The 20,858-nt window shown below is 35.1% G+C and overlaps 1 protein-coding gene across 3 annotated transcripts; it reads left to right on the top strand.

Moving 5' to 3' along the window:
- Positions 1-421: 421 nt before the first annotated feature.
- LOC103723787 (GDP-mannose transporter GONST1-like) lies at positions 422-18,957 on the top strand. Of its 3 annotated transcripts, XR_003383012.2 has the most exons (11): positions 422-700; positions 4,534-4,716; positions 7,190-7,421; positions 7,556-7,695; positions 12,333-12,462; positions 14,257-14,355; positions 15,172-15,326; positions 16,387-16,503; positions 18,286-18,383; positions 18,477-18,597; positions 18,688-18,957. XR_003383012.2 is itself a non-coding variant. In XM_008814820.4 (10 exons), the coding sequence occupies exons 1-10, from the start codon at positions 690-692 to the stop codon at positions 18,533-18,535; spliced, it is 1,224 nt and encodes a 407-aa protein (XP_008813042.1). In that variant the 5' UTR covers positions 422-689; the 3' UTR covers positions 18,536-18,957. The 3 variants fall into 3 exon arrangements, 2 of the variants coding, with proteins under 2 accessions (XP_008813042.1, XP_008813043.1); XM_008814820.4 differs by having other exon boundaries at positions 18,477-18,957; XM_008814821.4 differs by lacking the exon at positions 4,534-4,716 and having other exon boundaries at positions 18,477-18,957.
- The last annotated feature ends 1,901 nt before the right edge of the window (positions 18,958-20,858 follow it).

The raw sequence follows: 20,858 nt of genomic DNA, 5'->3' as shown, positions 1-20,858 counted from the left end.
ATAAATAGATAATATGGATTGATAGGCCAACTCCAGAAATAATTCCAATATATACTACAATCTACCAGCATGACGTAGAGGGAATCACTCATGCCTCCTAGTATATACTTATAGATGAAATAGATCCATTACTAGCGCTAATTATTTTTAAGTTCAATAACATTAAACTACAAATTTTGGGTACTTCATCAATTTGCAGATGCAATGTTGAAGGTTACAAAGGCCTTACAAGCCAAGTAAAGAGATGGATCAAATTTGGTCAAATCCGGCAACATTGAAAGACTAATTCCACTACAATGGAAACACACTTGTACAATCCCACGATTCGTCAAACAAAGTGACCAACTTGGCTACGTGCTAACTTAATATATATATATATATATATGTGTGTGTGTGTGTGTGTGTGCAGCGCTCCTTAATTCCTATTACCCCAAATCCAGATGGACCAAATCACTCTCTCCATTTCAACCCGCACCTAACGCAGAAATGGAACGAAAAATTAGGTGTTTTTCCATCGAGCGTTGGACCGTTCAAAAATAATTACCCGTCCTTTGATGTTCCCTTTTATTTCCTTCCGAAGTTCCGATTCCACTCCCTATTGTTCCCCTTTCTCTCTCTCTCGTCGCGAATCTAAGGTGAGAGTGTAGTTTGGATTCTTGGTTCTGCTGTGTGGCCTTCTCTCAGCGCTTATGGGTTCGAGGTGAGCTTTTATTTCAGCTCTTTGCTCGAAAAGACGCGTTTTTTTTTTTTTTTGGATTCAGGTTGTTAAAAATCTTGGATAGAAGCGAAAGCTGGTAGTTGAATTTCTTTGATTTTGGGGGGTACTGGGTTTGATTGTCATGAATTTTAAACTGGAATTAGTGGGATTTTATCTTCGATACTCGTGACCTTCCAACTAATTCTAACCTAAAATTCATGACTAGAATGGATTCAACTCCCCAACACATACCTGAGCTTGAAATCATACACAGACCCACTTAACATAGGGACAAACTCAAAAAATTAGCTTAAGGATACTAGAAACATGGCATTTCACAAAGATATTTCAGTGCCTACTCCCTTATCCTAGCTTTAAGAACTACAAAAGCCTACTTCCAACATTATCTTGGTGGGTCAAACTCATTGCTAGAATGACCAATTATCAATCTATTTATGAAAGTTGCAAAGAAAGAAATTAATACACTTCTAAGATTTTTACATGCATCTGACCTGCAGATATGTATTTAAAACTGGTTCTTCGAGGCCGACGTGAGAGCCTAGGTAGAAAAAAACTCTTAACAAAGAAAAGAACTATTTTCTCGTCCGCAGGGTTTAGCGTGGGTAGCTTTTGCTCTAATGTGAGATGGAGATTTTTTAAAATATGACAAGAGGGGATAATATTTATGCCAAATCCCTGATTTTCAATAGATTCCATGTCAAAGAAGAAAAGCAAGGATCATCATGTGGATTGTGAGGGCATCATACTCCAATCATCCAAGTTGAAGCCCTAAAGCTGAAGACATACCTAAGGAGATGATGGATGAATCATATGCCTCATAAACTATTGTGCTGTAACCGTGTGTATCACATGAGCAAATATCTTTGATTATGTGACACAAGTACTAGATCCTTTGACATTCTTTATGGAGAACTCATCATTTGTGATAGGGCAAGTGCTAAAATAGGTTGTTCAAAATATTTTATTGAGGGATAGTTATGGAGACGGTTTTTAAAATAAGCAAGATATTTTCTTTCAGGATGAACACAATGCATGATTTATGGAGACAAAGTATGATCAAAATGAATGAGAAAAATCTCATCAAGCCTTTTGATTTTGGCAAATATATATTGTGCAGGGGTAGATCAGCGTCTTTCTTATACTTGTTCCATTGAAGTGGATTATTTATTACCATCGTTTTTAAATTAGTTTAGGGTTTACAGAATGTATTTGTAATGTTGAACTTCCGGACATATTGTTCTGTTGATAGGGGATTAATGTAATATGCAAGTCCTATTGGAAATAGGATTTAATTAAAATTTTGAAATTTGAATTTCGTAGCATCTGCTTTTCCAGGGCATATCCTGGGTCATGCATGTCCATTTGAGGCATTTGAGTACTTATTCAAAGCTGACTTCAGGTCCTACAAGTTCCATTTTATGATTTTACTTGCTTTGGTCACTACAAATTTAGCTTGAAGATTTTGTACAGGATTGAACAATTGCTTGAGTTCATTTAGGAGATGGTTTTGGTGATTTTTAGGTTGGATTAAATATCCCAGGTGCATTAAATCTAAATTTTTCTTTGTCTTTTCTACCAAGTCAGTGAGCCAAAAGATGGTTAAACATCTTGCAACAAAATATTTATAAAATAATTACTATAATAAAGTATGATGTTAGAAGAAGACCTGAAGTCAGTACCGTGGTTAAAAGTAACTTCAGTGGGTAGCTAATGAAACAGGTGTTTTCACAAATTCTGTTTGTTAGAATGAGAAGAACTGCATTACAGAGCTGTAAACTGCTCTTTAATCACTTTAGTTGTTTATACAAAGATAAAGGATGGCACTGTATCTTGCTAGAGGAAGATCTATAGTTACTAGAGCAGTTTTTATTAACCTCAGGCTAACTGATAATATAGAGGTTTTCTGAAACTGAAAATAAACTGTGCTTATTTGAATAAATGAATTGCATATTCAGTATATCAAAACTTATTTGTCTTTATGTTTTTCTTTTTTTGTTAATTTGTTCTTTGTCAGTGTTTCTAGTCCTAACAACTAATGGTCCTAGTTAAAGCACATGAACTTGCAGGTGGATATCCATATTATATTATGTTTTTACCGTGTACAAGAGAATCATGATTAAAACAAAGTTTATGCATGTGGAGCTTTTGGAGTTATAACAAGAAATTCGTATCAGTGGCTGCTAATCAATTATACACTATGTAACATACACTCTTCAAAAAAAAATTTATGCCATATTGAACTGTTAATTTATATGTGAAAACGTTCAGAGTTTTTCAAACTTAGTATCCATTGAAAAATCTGAATCATTTTTAAATAGGTTCAAGATGATAATTGTAATAAGAAATGTAGATATGAAGTGTGTCTACGGAGAATTGTCAATGGTGCTCCATCCTTTGGTCCTCAAGATGATTGAAGCATCTCGTCAACATGGTTTACAACTTGCTAGCCCAAACTTTATAACAAATCTTCATGTAGCCTAGTAAGGTTAAAAGAGTGGCAGAAAGTACATAGAAAAACCCCATAGATGTTGGACCTATCAAAGTCTCCTATTAGGATTCAATTATAGTAGATTTATCCTAGCTTAATGAATCTTGGTGGAGTTTCTCCTTCCTTTTACTCAAAAAATTTTAGTAGATTTATCTCTATAAAGAATTAGGTGCTAACCTAGCTGACGTAAATCTCCTGTGTAAGAAAATATTGACTTCCTCTTATAATTTGAGGCCATCAAGATTCTCTAGATTTATCATCAGGGCAATATGGATGCCGATTGGCTAGCGAATTTATCTAAAATTCAACTGTGGAAGCTCCAGTTAATTGAGGTGGAAAACAGGGTTCCAATAAATAGCAGCTTTATTCTGTTATAATGGATCCCCACCAGATCATTATTGACATGCCAAACTAAGGTCAAAAACAACGTTTCTCTACTTATGAGTTGTTTCCTCATATATCAATATAGCATCTCTCTCTCTCTCTCTCTCTCTCTCTCTCTCTCTCTCACCATGAAAGGTCTCCCCATGATAAGTAACGTGCCAGCTCCTGTTGGCCCCATGAGGGCAGCAGTTGGCTTATTTGTTTATTTATTTATCGACAACTCAACATGTCGCCTTTTTGGCAGAGTGTAGGAGATCCCGGTACCCATAAGAGGCATTTTTTGCCTCTTCATATTGGAGCATGTTAAATGAAGATGTCGGAAAGAACACTGCATAAATAGTTAACTAATGTAGCAATTCACCAACCAAAGTGTGGCCTTTTCCTCCTGGCCCACTTTTGCTTTGGATCAAGTTACTTTCACAGTCTTGTGTTTTCATTCTCCTGGTATGTTATGAAGGACCAGCACCACCTTTGATTTTTTTTTTTTTTTTGGTCTAATGTGCTGGAACATGTTAAGCAAGAGAACAGAAGATATGTATCATATTCACTGGGATGGACAAAAACAACCAAGGTTTTTGGCATTATATAGTAATATAGATTTGTTGGTTAGTATCCTGTAGTCTGGCTGATTATCTTTTTATAACTTTATCCAATATAATCATAATCTGTCTGGGCTTTATTAGCTCCATTATGATATTAATTCCTTCGCATGGTTTCATTTAACTTATAATTATGAGTGTATTATTTTTATTCCTAAAATTGATGTATCTTGTATGTATAACAAGCTTAAAATTCTCCAAAATAAATATTCCCATAATATCTGTACTAGTTTTTCCCTACTGTTTATAAAAATTGTTTTTCTTTTATTTTGATTCCTTTTTTTTCATGAACTGAAAATTGCCAAATTCAACCCATTTCTGAAGCTTGTCCTTTTCTCTTCAAGAGTTCTTTCTTTAGGCGCTCCTCAGGATTTTCCTGATGCAGTCCTTGAAAAACTCGTCCTGGACACTACAAGTAATCCAGTCCTAAATGGTGAAAGAAGTGGTTTGATGAGTCGTGAACAGAATGGGGCATTGGGTCAACTTACAAGTCCTGTAGGTGGTGGAAGAAGAGATATTGTTATCAGGCACGCATATTCCTCATGATCTTAACAATTTGTTTTCCAGATGATGCTATTGATAATATGGTTGTATTGTTTCTAATTTTCTCCTTCTCATCACACGTATCTGAATGTTATTGATATTCTTAATTAACTGACAAATCTTAAATTGTGAGAGTTGTGTTCTGATTGAAGAGAAGCAGTAGCTTTCTTGTTAGGTTTTGATTGTATTCCAACATAATCAACTGATAGATTCCCTATTTACCTTTTGAACTTGATTTCTAAGAGTTCTCTAATGTGAAACATATAGAAGTATCATGTATGATCTTTATAATACTTTATTTTATTTTTATTATCATATTGAAAGTCATCTTGGATCAACCTTTTCTTAGTTGATCAGTTGATTTTTTGCCATAATGCATCTTGTTAATTAATCATGGGACTTTGCGTTGGTAATGCTTCTCTAGTTTTTGTGAGATTGGCTCCTTTTCAAGTAGGAAGCACCTTGAAGGAGTTTTAATTTTTGTTAAGAGAAGTTTTGATTCCACTAGCATTGAATATAAGGATGGATTTGAGATTGTTTGTGGTCAGCTATAATCTTTACCCAAAAGGTACTTGTGTAATGATAGCAATGAAGATATATTGGAGTTGCAATAAAATTTCAAAGTTTGTCTCACTTTTTTAACTCATGGTGAAGGTTCAGCTAGGGCTTCTAGCAGATGGGGTTGGATTAAAGCTTGTCATGACTGAAGCCTGATCCATATTAAAAAATTTAAATTTAATTTTGATGCACTTGCATATGGGTTGGTTCAGGTTTATGATTTATTATTGATCCATAGGTCTTTTAGGGTTGAATCAGGTCAAATATAATCAGGACACAAAGCATAAGAAACAAGTATAGATTCATGTCAGAGATATGTTATGTGAGAAGACAGCAGTTAACAACACATACAGATTAAGTTATCATTAGGTTATCATTGACAACACATACAGATATGTTGGCATTGCCAGCAATCCATTCAGCATAATTTTAGTTTACCAACCACATTAAGTTATCATTAACAACCCATACAGATGATTAACAATATAAACATTATTGCTAATGCCCAAGAACACTTGTTTGTTAAATTTGAGGAGGTCTGGGTGGAAGGGGAAACATATCTTGATAGTTTTCTTTGATTCGTTTGGGTTTGGAATGGGTCTCGTATTTCTATCCAGTCCATAGTTGAAACAGGTCAAATTTTTGATTCAAGCTTTCAATGACTTTAGTTCGGACTGGTCCTGGTTATCATCATGTCTACATCAAATTAGAAACTGATGGGTCTGATCCTCTGGCAGCCCTTGGTACAGCTTTCTCAGGCGCTAGGCGATTATTCCCAGGCTCCTATGAATGGCTATGACTCCATCTAATTATCCTATTCTGCTTATTAAATAATATTTATTATTTCCATTTTATGTAATTCTTTTCAATTCTCTTCATGGATCCCTCTTAAAACCTATTATAATCCCTAGACCATTTGATTACTTATTTTAAACCCATTTTCAACTTTAAAGTTGCTAAAATTTCAGTTTTTCTACATTCATTTTTAGTCAAAACTCAAGTTGCCTAGAATGTGTCGGCTGACCTAAATCTCGTTCTTATATTTTTAGTCCTGGAACACTAGATATAATTCTTCCCCATCCACATCAATATCAAAATCCTAATTCCTAAATCCTTCATGTTTTAAGCCCTTCAATGCTGTTCAAGTGATCCAGTTACATCAGCTTGAACCACAATGCTAATTTGACCTTCTCAACCTTTTTTTTTTTAAAGCAAATCATTGAAGCTTCACTTTTTTTGCCCATAATCTGCCTTTCTGCATCAATTCTATTCTTTCTTTTCTTTTGTTTACTTGGTCCTTTGTTATAGAGAGCAACTCTTTGTAGATGATATCCCTATCTTGTTTACTAATTGGTTGATTCTTGCTCCAATTGATTGCTGAATAAACTAAAGCAGAATAGGATATGTCTACCATTTATATGTTGATATTGATTGCAGTTGTGGAAGGCAAAAAGGTTTCATAAAAGGAACATGCTGTTCTTTCTCTTTTTCTCTTTTATTCTTCAACTCTGCAGTTGCAGAATAAACTTATTTTAGTCTTAGGTGCTGTTTAATACATAAAAGTTTCTTTTTCTGTTATTCTTCATCAGACTAGATTGGGGTCCTAAAATTGCTGCAGTCACCTCTGATTTCTGCATCCTCACATACACAAAACATAGCATTTGTGTAGTTTCTTTAGCTAGCAAATGAAATGTTAAAGCATAGATGCATCGTAACATTCTTGCCTTATCTGGCTTGTAATTCATGAATAATTTAGTTTCTTATATATGCCCTATTTCTGTTATGCATTGTCTTTTCAACTATTTATTCTCTCTGTTTAACCTTCTCCATATATTTGTATAACAGCAATACTAAACTACCATGTTATGTCTTTTCCAAAATTTAAACTTTCATTTATAGATCATTTTCTGGTGCAAAATCCTTTCGGGAAGAAGACATTGACTTGGAAGATGGTAAAGTGACAAAAGACAAAGAGAAAATTTCACGCTGTTACAGGCCTGTAAAGATCCACAATCAGGCCCTTCTATCTGGTCTTGCATATTGCATATCATCATGCAGCATGATACTGGTTAATAAGTTTGTTTTATCAGGCTATGATTTTAATGCTGGAATATCAATGATGCTTTACCAGGTGAAGCAGCTATATCTCATCTATTTACGACTATAATGACAAAATTTCTTTGTTGTTTTATATTTCAATAGCTTGACCATTAAGAAACAGTGTAAATGACTAAGAGGTTGATGCCCATTATCCTGTGGTTGCAGAATCTTGTTTCAGTAATTATCGTCTCTTCTCTGAGACTATTTGGAGTAATAACAACAGAACCTCTTACATGGAAATTAATTAAGGTCTGGTTGCCGGTCAATGTTATATTTGTTGGGATGCTCAGTACAAGCATTTTTAGGTATGTAGCCATTTCTGTCATGGTTTCTTTACACTTGTTTCTCTCTAAACTAATTGTAAGTATACTTGCTGAAGTCAACTATCAGTTCAAGGGTTTGTTTGTAGTCAGCTAGAAGGATTTAAACATTTAATATGCAAACCCTTTTTGTTGTAAATTAAACATGATCTGTATGCATCTTCAGGTGAAGGTTTAAAACTAGCTATTAGCTAGGATTACTGACAGTCAACTTGTATGCTTTTGTAGATGGTTAGTACTTGCATTCACTTAAGTATAATATTATACTGAATTGTGCTGTAAAGCCTTCTGAATACTTTTGCCCATCACCCCCCTCCCTTCCTTTCCAAGTTATTTAATGCCTTCTCCACTGTCAATTGAAGAATTTGATTTGTCAGTTTGATCATTTCACTGTGTTATGAACTGCTTCATTACATGGCATCAGGCTATTGGTAAAACATTGCCTTAGTGGTATCATTATCAGAGGATTTCGTAAATTATACTCTAGGTTGAAGTGTTGGTGCATGTCATGTCTTTCTAGGTTAAGATGAATTCACTGTCATACACGGAATGTATAGTTTACTAATTAACATCTTTGATGTGGTTCAATGTGAGAGGAATGTAATAAATTATAAGATGAGGGTGAGCCTTAGTGCAATGTTTTGGTTGCTCCATTATGATCTGGAGGTCATGGTTTTGAAACACAGAAACAACCCCTTCTACATGGGGGTAAGGTTGCGTACATCTACCCTCTTCAAATCCTGCAAAGGCGGGAGCCTCATGCACTAGGCTGCCCTTGTATGATGGGTCCTTGGCCATACCATGATAATAGATTTGTTGAAGTTGTTCCATACTGGTTGCATTGCAGATTCTTGCTGTGATTTTCGGCGTCAATAACTAAGATTTTTGTTTTTTCTTTGATCAAGGACTCTCAGTGCATTTCATTTTTCGAGGGCATTACTTTTCTGGTAATATCATGTAGTTATTGATTATGTTTTTTGAGAGTAATTGTATTTCTGTCAGGCTGTAATAAAACTGAATAGATTAGTACTTTTGGTTCCTTAGGTTCTTAGTAAGTTCCAATATTCACTTCAAGGTCGGAGGAACCGACACCAGACCCGATACCGGTTCTCCGGCGGGACGGCTCGGTACGGTCATGCGCCGTGCCGTGCCATGCTAAGCCTGTACCGACACGGCTGAACAAACGGGGGAGAGGAAGAACGAGAGAGGAAGAGAGAGAGAGAGAGAGAGAGAGAGAGAGAGAGAGAGAGAGAGAGCGGGGGAGGGACGCCGGCGGAGCCCGACATCGGGGAAAAAGGGGCGCTTAAGTGGCCGACCCCTGTTTTGTTTTGAAACAGGGGTTGGCCACTTAGGCGCCCCTTCTTCCCCGGCATCGGCCCCCTCGCGGGCTCCGCCGGCGTCCTTTTTCTCTCTCTCTCTCCCTCCCTCCCCCTCTCGCTCTCTCTTTCCTTCTTCTTTTCCGGCTCTAGGAATGCGTCCTGTTTTCTGAGCCGGAAGCCGGAACCGTACCGGTGAGCCACCCGTACGGTTTGAAACGGGCGGAACTGGCCGGTTCGGGTCGCTTCCGCCGACATTGATTCACTTAAGTGCTATCTTCATTCTTTCAGCTGCTCCCTCGGTTAATGTACTTCTTTAACATCATATAATTCCTTATTCAATTATTTAATTTCTCCATGTATGGTAAAAGGCTGTTTTCCAAATCTGCTTCATATACTCCAATAGTCATTCCCTTCTGCCTAAGGTTGCTGTTTATTGGTAGATTTATCATCGATCATTATCTACATTAAATATATCTTGCATCTATTACGGAATTTTTCATTCACATGTTACATTGTGCATACAGTGTGGATTTAGCATAGCAGTGTAAAACTGTATATGTTTGATGATTCATACATTATATTTATATTGTGGGAAGCAAAACCATGATGCTGTGGTGATGGCTTCTGAGTTCTTTTAGTAATTTATGTAAATTAGTAGGCATTATTTTGTGGAGTATTGGTCTTAGTTGCAGTCCAGCAAAGAGAGAAAGATTTATGATGTATTCAAAGCTCAGGCAAACGGAATCTATTGGACTTATCTTATTCGAAGTTTAAAATGATTAATTGATCGATATTAGAAATTCTTTTTATGAATTGTTAGTTATCTGCAGCAATTTGTCATTTTTTGAATTGTTAATAAACATAGGTAATTATTTAGGAACAGCTATATCTATGTGAGTCATGATCAACTTAAGAAATTTAATTTGTTGGACAGTCTACAATAGAGTAATTATCTGTCAGAATTTTTTTTAAAAAAGCAACCATGATTTATATCAGGGATTGTTTCTGTATTGAAGTTTGTTATAACATCTTTCTTTGGTGTAATCTTAAATAATAGTATAGCTCTTATTGGGTTGCCTACTAATCCCATTTGTTCTTCCTTTTCTTGCTTTTACTGTACTACAAGCAAATTTCAGCTACCAGCTAAATTTTACTTTGATGGTTTTAAAGCTGGATATGTGTTTGTCTGGTTCAGTGATATCCTGGCAGAATGTTCCATTTGTCCGTTAGCAACTTGAAATGTTACACTGCTTGGTGGGGGTGGGGGGGGGGGGGGGGGGTGAGGGGCGCCTTATGCCTGCTGTACTGTGCTTTGGCAGCAAAAAGGCATCAGCACCAGTGATCCTAATAAATGTCCCAATTACCTTCTCACCCATAAATCTCAAATTTCCTTTTAAAACCAATCTCGTTTATAATCATCCACAATCTCATGAGCACAACTTTGTTCATGATGTTAATGGCACTTACAGCTTCAGATGGTCCAATAACATAGGTGTAGAATACAAACTATAAACTTTAGAATATTTGAAAAAGCAACTTCATATTTCATGGGGCTTCTTGATGTTTGAAGTGTGTTAGTCATGCCAGAAATTGACCCCGGAAGGGAACAACCATGCATTTATGCAGGTCTGTGACATCAATCTGGGAGGTATTCTCTTCTGTTTCTCTTCCAAAATTCTCGTTAGATTTTATCATTCTAATTTTACTCTCTTAATAAATGCAATCATCTTCTTTTTTCTAGGAAAATGTTTTATGACCTATCTCTCTTTTGGGAGAGTAAAATTAAATAAGTATCAATTAAATCATGGTACAAGTCCACCTTTTGGTGGGTTGTGATTCATCGTAAATAAGTTTACCATGTGCATCACATGTAATGAAATCACAACCATCCATGGAATCATGTGATGCAGTTCACGGCAAGGTTCGCCGTCCCGACATACATTGCCCTGTACAAGGTGTACATACTGTAGCAATAAGGTACCAAGATTTGGTATGGTGTAGAGGCTGCACTGGCTTGTACTAGACGGAACCAATTGGTTTTGCCCATGGTCTGCTGAACCGGTTGGAATTGACCGGTTCAGCCTGTACCGTACTGGTGCCGGCCAGCACCGATACAGTACAACCATAGAATTTGGTTCCGACCCCTTTGGAGTCGGAAACGAATTTGGTACAAGCTCGGCACCGGGGAAGAAAAAGAGGAAGAAGAGGAAAGAAGAGGAAGAAAGAAGAGAGAGAAGAAGAAGAGAAGAAGCCTACCTCCTCCTTCGGGCCGACGAGGATCACCCGTTCTCCGGTGCGGTTCCGGCTCCTGCTTTGCTCGTGGGAGGAGGGAAAGAGAGGAGAAGAGAGGAGAGAGGGGAAGAAAGGAGAGGAGGAGAAGGGTTGGAAAGAAGAAGAGAAGGGAAAAAAAAAAGAAAAAAAAAAAGGAGAGAGGCCCGGGAATAGCGCCCGCGTGCGGGGGCATGGGCGCGAGTGGGGAAACGGTTTCCCGACTCACGCCAGCGCGTGTCCACGCACAAGGAATTGCGCGCGATTCCCTGCGCGGAGACAGAGTGGCATTTAATGGCATAATGCGGACGTGTGCGCGCCTGCGTGTTTTTTTTTTCTTTTCGAACTGATTCGGTACTAGTCTCCATCGGTACGTCGGTTCGGTCGGTTCCGCGTACCTTGGTTCTGCCTATTTCGTGCTGTACCAACCCGTACTGCTTGATTTCAGGTGGTACCATGGCTAGGCATGGGAAAAAGGTCCTGACTTTGCATTGGTACGGGAGCTGTATCATACCATATTGATAATGTACTGGTATGGTACCCGATATTGGTATAAAAACCTTGGTTCACAGATAAAAAGATGATGCTAGGTGATGCAATCGCAATCCTTCATCAGATGCATCTTCTGTTACATGTGATGGATGCTGTCATTTTTTATGTTCCTTCTATAGAAAAAGAATTTATCAGTCTTTATCAGTTCTTGACATCATTTGAAGAAATATCCTCTTTTTTCTTGGTTTTATTAAACTGAAGTGTCTACGTGCGTAACTAAAAACTTGTCCTTTTATTTATATGTGCTCCATCAGTTTATATTAATTTATTTTAGGGATCTCAGTGTTGATATAGTTTTTATTGCATTTCTTTAAGTCAATTTGTACTGTAGATCTGGACGCCATTGCTATAGTATTAGAGCGCATATTTATTTAGCATATGCATTAGGGTGCTGAAGTTCATAATGTACATGGAAGGCAACTTCATTTTCAGTTCCTTGCATCAAGCATTATGTTGCTAAATCAATATCCTTGTTACTTGCAGTTTAAAGTACATCAATGTTGCCATGGTAACAGTTTTGAAGAATGTCACCAATGTTATTACTGCTCTTGGCGAAACGTATCTTTTCCAAAAGCATCACGGCAACACAGTCTGGGCTGCTCTGTTCCTTATGGTATGTCCAAAATGCAATATTAGAACTCTGGTCACTTCACTCAAAATTACTGTATGCCACTTCAAAATAGAAAGGGGTAAAATAAGGAATTGCATATTGTTATTTATAATAGTTGCTGAGTGAGAACAGTTCTGGTAGAAAAACATGCTTAATATAAGGTACCTGTGGTTTCAAAGTTTCGGCACATCCATATTTTTATCATAGGCATTGCTGATGAAGATATGTTTTGGAAAATAAAAAGTCTCATGCTGATCTTTAAATCTGCCATGTATATCCCTTTTGGTCGCTTAGGTCCTTTCTTTAAATGAATTTGCATGCAGGAAATAGCCATAATCACCTGGCCTCTTCCTATCTGAAAATGCTTTATGAACATTCTTCTTCACTGATAATTCCTGTTAAGGGCTACTTTTAGTTTTACCGCAAATTTGCAGATTCTTTCTAAGTCTTTCCTTCCTCTTCTCTGACGCTGTTGTTGCTGCTATCTTTGTCTACAAAATAATGATTATAAATCTAATGAATATTTAAACATTTTAACTAGCTGAATCTGCTGTGTTGTTTTTGTAGCATTCAAAAAATTAATTGAACTAAATATTCTATTTACTATCTCAAATAAGAAATAAGGTGTTAAGGATCATACCACTTCAGCAAATTTCTTTAAGGGATCATTTGGTTGGGATATGTCAGATTGCATGGTAATCTGATGATTCCTAGAAATCATTTATCTAGAAAAATGATTGCGAGGGGAAATAAATTTTATCACGTTTGGTAAGTAGAAAAATTACTCTAAAATGGCATCGGAAAAAGATTACTATATTTGGTTAGAGGTAATCTTATATGGAAATATTGCCACATTTTTAATAATGCCCTTGAATAAATAATTCAAGTCATAATATTTTTCTCAGTCTATTTGTTGGCCACTTATGGCCCACTTACATAAATGCTGCCAATATTGGCTATTTCGAATATTGAAATATATTTGCTTGAGTTAATAAACATTTTAAATTAATTATACATATATTAGAAAATATATTTCTTATTATAAATAAATTTTAGTATATTTTGATATATAAATAAATAAATAAATTATTAATAACTACCATATTAGATTTATTGATAATTAATAAATATTTGTTAATTATTTATTAATAATTAATTTTTATTAATAAATTTACTAATATATTAAATATATTATTTATAAATATTATTAACCAATATAAATATATTTATAATATATTAAATATATTAGTATAATACTAATATAATATAATAATATAATTAATATTAGTTATATAATATAATTAATATAATATTAATATAATATAAGTGTGGATATTTTTGTCAAGAAATGATATTTCAAATTACCTTCACTCGGTAATTCTGTATAGGAAAACAAATACCACCCCTCTGGTAGTATTTGTTCTACCTTCTCTCTTAGAAAAATAGTCATAAGACCCATCATTTATTTTACCACCTCTGGCATCCACTTCGTACTGAATATGAAAATCTAACATGGGATTTGTTTTCCCATGCCAGATTACTCTCAAACAAACAGACCCTAAAACAAAATTCATGCATGTTGCATAAGTGTGGTAAAGAATTGAAAAAAAAAATTCTTATTTTATCACTTGATGATGGAATAGATATTTCTATGCTTTATTTTCCTTAATAATATGAAATGATATTTCTCGCGTTAGTTTCTTTATCTATTAAGATAGGATACTGATCTTTAACTAATTCTGACAAAACAAGAACTAAATTGAATTTTCTAATTATATATTTTCTTTCTTTATGCAGATAATCTCGGCAATTTCAGGAGGAATCACAGATCTCTCATTTCATGCAGTTGGCTATACATGGCAGATTGTTAATTGTTTTCTGACAGCATCATATTCGGTAATATTTATATTTGGCATATTTTTCATTGCTCTTCAAGACATGTCTTTTACTGTTGTTATAAACAATAATAGTATTAAAATTCCATGCATGTGTTGATTAGTTTCTTCATGATTCTAGAGAAAAAAACTTAATTAGCTATATTTTTAATGCTTTTAATCTCCATTTAGTCACTTTTTTCTTTTTTTGGTGTCATTATGATTTGTTTATAAAATTTGCAGGATTTTAGATAAGCCAGACTTTAGAAGAATATTCAGTTTAACTTTCTTTCAGCTAAAAAAATGGATATATTTTGTCCCAAAACTAATAAAATATATTTTAGATCTTTGATTGGAATTCCAGTACCAAGCTTCTAAGCGTGGCATTGATAACAACTCATATATATGAACTTTATATTATCATCATCCTTGTACATCTTTTTATATAAATATGTATTTAAACAACTTGCATGTAGTCTGTTTGCCTCAACATACCCATCACAGGATGCTGTATGGAAAGTGCCCTTCTTCTAGCTAGGTATACTTAGAAGTTATCATCTTACCTGTATCAAATTTATTGTGTGCTTATGCTGTTTGTTTGAATTACTATTTCCAACTGTAATCTTGAATATGCATATTTCCAGTTTTGCTGGAATCAACTGCTTGCTAGCCAAGTGTTAGGAAATGATTCCTAGGTTGTGGGGTGATGCTATTTTCTGTAATCTGTGATAAGTAGTGAGATGGCAGTGTGTGACTAATAGATAATAAATGATATAACTTTTTTTTTTGATGTTTCTGCACTCCTTTTGGCTGACACATGCTGTTTGCTAATCCTCAGCTAACATTACGGTGGGTCATGGATACAGCAAAGCAAGTGACAAAATCTGGAAATTTGAATGAGTTTTCAATGGTTTTGCTCAATAACACTCTTTCATTGCCTTTGGGGATTCTGCTTGTATTTGCATTTGATGAAGTGGATTACCTTTCTAAATCGTGAGTAAATCATTCAAAATTGCATATTAGTGTCTTTTTACATCATCCTCGCAGAAATTATTTATATATGCTGCTTTCATGTCATATCTTTGAACATAAGCTGATACAAATCAAAACTGAAAGCAGAATACAAGTTTTACAAGGTGGCAGATAGTATTGGTACAAGGCTTGCTAGTTATGTTGGTACGTGGTAGTGGCAAAGCCAAGATTTTGCCCAAAGGTCGAGAGAAGTGGTTGTGGGGACGCATTTGATAGAACCAGCTGAATAAAACTGGTTGGTAAATTAATATATATATATTTCATGTAGTAGCATGACTTAAATTAATGACACAATGCTTTTTTTTCTATCTTCATATTTGTAGATGGTATGCATATCAGGAATATGCATTGAACCTAAGGTTTGAGATGCTGGATGTCCTGGCTCTATTTCTGCATATATGTACCTGAGGAAAAGCGGCTGCAGTATATCTATGCAGGTACCACATAGCACGTATGTGGTATGCAGGTGCATCTGCAGATATTTATGCGGTTGGCTTTCTAAAATTATATAATAATCAGTAAAATTCATAAAAATAGATGAAAAATAAGTGAAAATTGAAACAAAAAATAAAAATCAGTAAAAAAATTAATTTAAGTATACCCATTTACACTTATTTGAGAGTCTATGATATACTACAACATGTTAATTGGAAAATAACAATATTTCTCTAGGAACTATTGTCAAATTCTAGATATGGTCTCTCTCCTCTCTCTCCCTCTCACGTATACACATACTTATATCATCTCCACGCTGCTTTTTACCAGTGGATATTTACTAGATGATTTCAATTGTATGAAGATTTCAATTGTATGAAATGTATCTGTCAAGATCGGATAGAAATATAAGCAGCAAAAGTAAGGATCAAAAGGATTGGATCACCATGATTCATGATGTCATTGTCATGCTGTTTATGTTGCGAACAAGCTGATGATACATTTAATTCATATGAGTGTTTGAACAACAGGTGATATTTTCTTTATTATCTTATTAGGCTTATGTATCTGTGAAGTGAATTGGCAGGCCGCTTTTGAGGATGCCTATGTTCTGGTTGGTGATGACTTCAAGTGGGTTTTTGGGACTTGCAATCAGCTTCACTTCAATGTGGTTTCTCCACCAGACAGGTGCAACTACATACAGGTACACTGGAACACTTTGACATTGACATTTGAACTTTTCATTCTTCCTTTCTGAGTTCGAAACTGCAACCTCTCCCCAGTGCATGCACTGAGGAGAGAGGTGTCAACTAATGAGTCATGTTGTTAGTAGATTGACATTTGAACTCAAAAACAACGCTCATGCAGTCCTTAATTTGTGTGATGCTCATCATTTCAAAACACAAGGTCTGTACCCAAAATATGTATGTACTGTTCCAATCTTCTGTAGGCCAACAGTCTGTCCTTTATTTTAATCTTTATTCTCAGAAAGTTTGAGTACAGTGTCCCATGTACCATCTCTTGCATTTGTGTCCTTCCTATTTCAGTGGGTTCATAGAAGCCACTGAATCATATGAACTTGTGTCGCGAAGGGCAGTACCAGGCTTGATCCATCATAAAGATCTAGAAAGCTGAAGCCCTACGTTCAAAATATTTAACTTCTTTCCTTATTTTTTCTCACCGTGATTGGATCTGATTAGAAACAGACAGGATCTTATAGGTTTAGAAACCTATGCCCAAGAGAAGCAATATTTGATTGTAGCATTTCATGAACCAGGCTCAGAGGCCTTAGGTGCATAAAAACTTACATGGTGCCAATTCTGTCAAATAAGTTTGGAGCAAACAATGCCTGCTTCACAAACCTCCTCATGTTGCATGATGTTGATCACAAACACTTGTGTCATCCCTTAAGGAAAGAGAATTTGTCTGATGGCTGTGATCCTATCAGTCATCATTCTTTAGAGAAGATTTGATAAATATACTCCCAATATTAGTTGTTGCAATACTCTTCCTAGTCATTTATCAGAGAGTAAATTTGAATAGGTGTATTTAATTGGTTTAAAGTGTATTTTTAGAAAAAAAGTTCGAGGCAAAATCTAGCGTGCAAACATCCAACCATGCTGGGAGTTTGCATCGTATATAGTAGAGATAGGATGAGTTATTGTTTGTGTGGTTCAAGCTGAAGCAACTATTATGCTTAGTGGACATTTTGATAAATTTATTTACCAAAGGCTGTCAAATTAATTGTCAATTGAGGAATAATATTTTGGAAGATGACCGAACATAATAGATTTTTAGAAGTTTCAATTATTTTTTTAAGAAAATGATTTGGTTTAGTTGGTTGGATGCTTGGGATTGCCCAAAATTCTTCTAGGTTGTATGGCAGTCTCTTTTAAGCCCTAGTACCAGGTGGTATATATTATCATAAAGGTTGGCAACCTAGTGTTTGAGCAGAAGTCAAACAGTTACCAGTTAACAATATTTTAGTATGGCCTCTCTTTGAAACAGAGAACATCTTAACTGTGAATTACCATGCACATAGTGTTCAGATTTGTAGGTTTGATAAAAGGATGCAAGTCTAATGTTACAAACTTGGCTGTCTTGGGCACGAAAAATAACATATACCGCTTACATAATTGAAAGATAACTATACTTCATGCTACATTACCTGAGTGCACTATAGGATTATTATAGTCTTTGCTTTGCACCAACTTTCCTGTAGAAATTGATATATTATCTTTTGGTTGGCACTTAAAACTTGTACGAGTACTTAAACTAGTATGCCATACCGGTCTGCACTGGTGCTTGTTGGGCATTGCCGACACTATACCAAGATGCTTCAATACGAGGTCTTGCAAATCTTTCTTGAACATTAACTTAACGATCTTTTCAATTATTGAGCCAGTTAAACAGTTTTCCACAATTTGTATGTGGAATCTCTTTGCTGATGTATTCGTTTCTTTATTTTTTTATTTTTTTTTGGCAGCCTTGTAGGATCGCTAAATAAGATTCCTCTCTCTATTGCTGGAATCCTCCTTTTTAAAGTACCAACTACCCTGGAGAATTTCCTAAGCATCCTGTTTGGTAGGTTTTCTTATTTCACAAAGGCATTTGTGTGACTTTGTTTTTACCATGCCGCCACCTTACGGCATATGCAAACAAAATTCTACTCCACAGGTCTATTAGCAGGTGTATTTTTCGCCAAAGCAAAGATGAGGGAGAGATCTCAATCCTGAGGTAGAGAGGGACCGATCTTTGAAAATCATTTTTTCGAGCTGGAAAAGCACTATATTGGCAGGTACTGTGATTCTCTAGCTGACACAAGGTTTCATCAACACATGATCTGATCAATATCCTTGGTTTACTGGAAACTATCATCCAAATGAAGTCCAAGAATATTGTAGCAGAAAGAGGCTCTTCCTTCGGGTGCTCTCAAATTTTGCATGGTCGAAATGACGGGCACTGGAATACATCTTTGGTCGACCATACTTCTGCATTTGTACTTCTGTGAATCCATTTCCAACTCATGAAGTTTAATTTTTGGAATTTACTGTTTTATTGTCTAGAAACTGAGGTACTTCACTAAAATGATATATTTGCGAGCCTTGGTGGCTCGAAGCAGTGAATTTTTAATTATAAGTGAATTGTGGAGACCTAATGATTTCAAATTTCTCTTTGCTGGGATAATTCAGTTATATATATATATAGTATAAAAAAATAATCATGTAAAAAATTTTGAACTATTTTGGAATTTTTAATTTTCTCCTGAACTTTAATTTAGTGCAATCGGGTCATGGAACTTTTAAATTTGTTCAATTCGGATATTGGCTATAAATTTCTTTGGGCTATCATGATGAAATTGCCATGTGATATTACATGAGGCATCGTTTTCTTTTACCATATAAGCTAGTCATGTGACAGAATTTATAGCCAGGGTCAGAATTGAACGAATTTAAAAGTTCGATGACTTGATTGCAGTAAATTAAAATTTAGGAGGAAATTGAAAACCACCAACCAGTATCGGGTTTTTTTGCATGATTATTCCTATAAAAAATTTTGGTTGGAAGTCAAATAATAGAAACACGGTGAAAAAAACAGAAAATTAACCAACTAGTGGGCTATAGACTTATTTAGAGATTTCATAGTGAATTTGTTCAAAATTAATCAATGGATTGTTTGGTAAACAAATGTGTTTCATCTAGAACATGAAGATGCTTGGGAGTTTTCTAATTATATCAAAACTATATCTTAAAATAAAATGGGGCAGTCTACCATGGCCCACTTATTATTCTCAAAAAGGAAAATAAAATTCACCTTCAATAAAAATGTTGTGGGAGGCTGCTCACTGTTGGTCAGTGGTTAGTGGTTTTAAAACTTCTAAAATGGTAAAAATGATCTTATAAATATAACTTATCTTTCTTGTGCATTTACTAGTGCCGATAAAAAAGGTAAATAAAATGTGAAGAAACTTGAAGGCTATAAATTGAGCCCTGATTAACTTGTTGAGTCTAATTGTTATGGTAACTCTACTGCAAGCTGCATAATTTAGCCACCATATCATGTTTCAGGTTTTATAGTATTAACTGAGGGCAGTTTATCCTATTTAAAGTTCATTATGTCTGCTGTAGTTCTCAATATTTAAAATCCTTTATCATCTGTATTAGTTCTCTAAATATGATGGGAATATAGAACTGGGCTCGTGAAGCTGGAAACCTATACGGTGAAGGGACTATCTGACTATAATTTTTATGCTATTGTTGATACAGGAATTTTATATCTGGCTTTGAGGCACCAAAAAATTAAAAATTATTATTTTGTTCTCCCATCTCTCCCTTTCCCACTTTTCTTGAAGGTAATATGCATGACATCTACACAAGGAACTAGTTGTGCATAGATTTATAAAAATCCCACTCAGAGAGTTTCCCTCGTATTTCCTCCTTAAGAGTCCAATAATTTTATCATCCCTTTCCATAGAGGTAGAAATCTATAAGCAACAAAGTTCATTAGGGTGATTATTTAAATTGGAAAACTGAGAAATATAGCCACTTTAATAGTGTTAGGATAATAAAGACTGATCGTTAGATTTATTATGATTGGAAAAGGTCTTGCATGATTATCAGATATGATGCATGTCATAAAAAAGAAACTCTCTTTAGAAACTTATAGATGCTTCAAAATCACCATTGTGCAATCGGTGACTTTTTTCTCGATAATCCGAAAGCAAACCAAAAAAATCATAAATATCAAGTGATTCTTGATCAATTTGGTAAACCATGTATTTGGAGAATCACTTTGAAGGGCAAAAATCGTGAGTAACTGAATAATTTTGTAGTATAGAAAATGCTATTACAAGGATTAAACATTAATATGATATGATATACATGCATTAACTGATAATCCTTGTTAGTTTAAAATGATATTTTAAACTCTAGTTATTTAATCAGTTTACTCTACATTTAATCAAAATAAATTCTGTAGAAGAATTAAGATTTACTGAATCAATAAGTGCAACACGCAGCCAGTCATTTAGTCTAGGTAGAGCTTGGCTAACACATTTGA

Source organism: Phoenix dactylifera, chromosome 7 (genome assembly GCF_009389715.1).
Source record: "Phoenix dactylifera cultivar Barhee BC4 chromosome 7, palm_55x_up_171113_PBpolish2nd_filt_p, whole genome shotgun sequence".
NCBI lineage: Eukaryota > Viridiplantae > Streptophyta > Magnoliopsida > Arecales > Arecaceae > Phoenix > Phoenix dactylifera.
The sequence above is the reverse complement of the archived record's forward strand: the minus strand, read 5'-3'. Positions and strand labels throughout refer to the sequence as shown.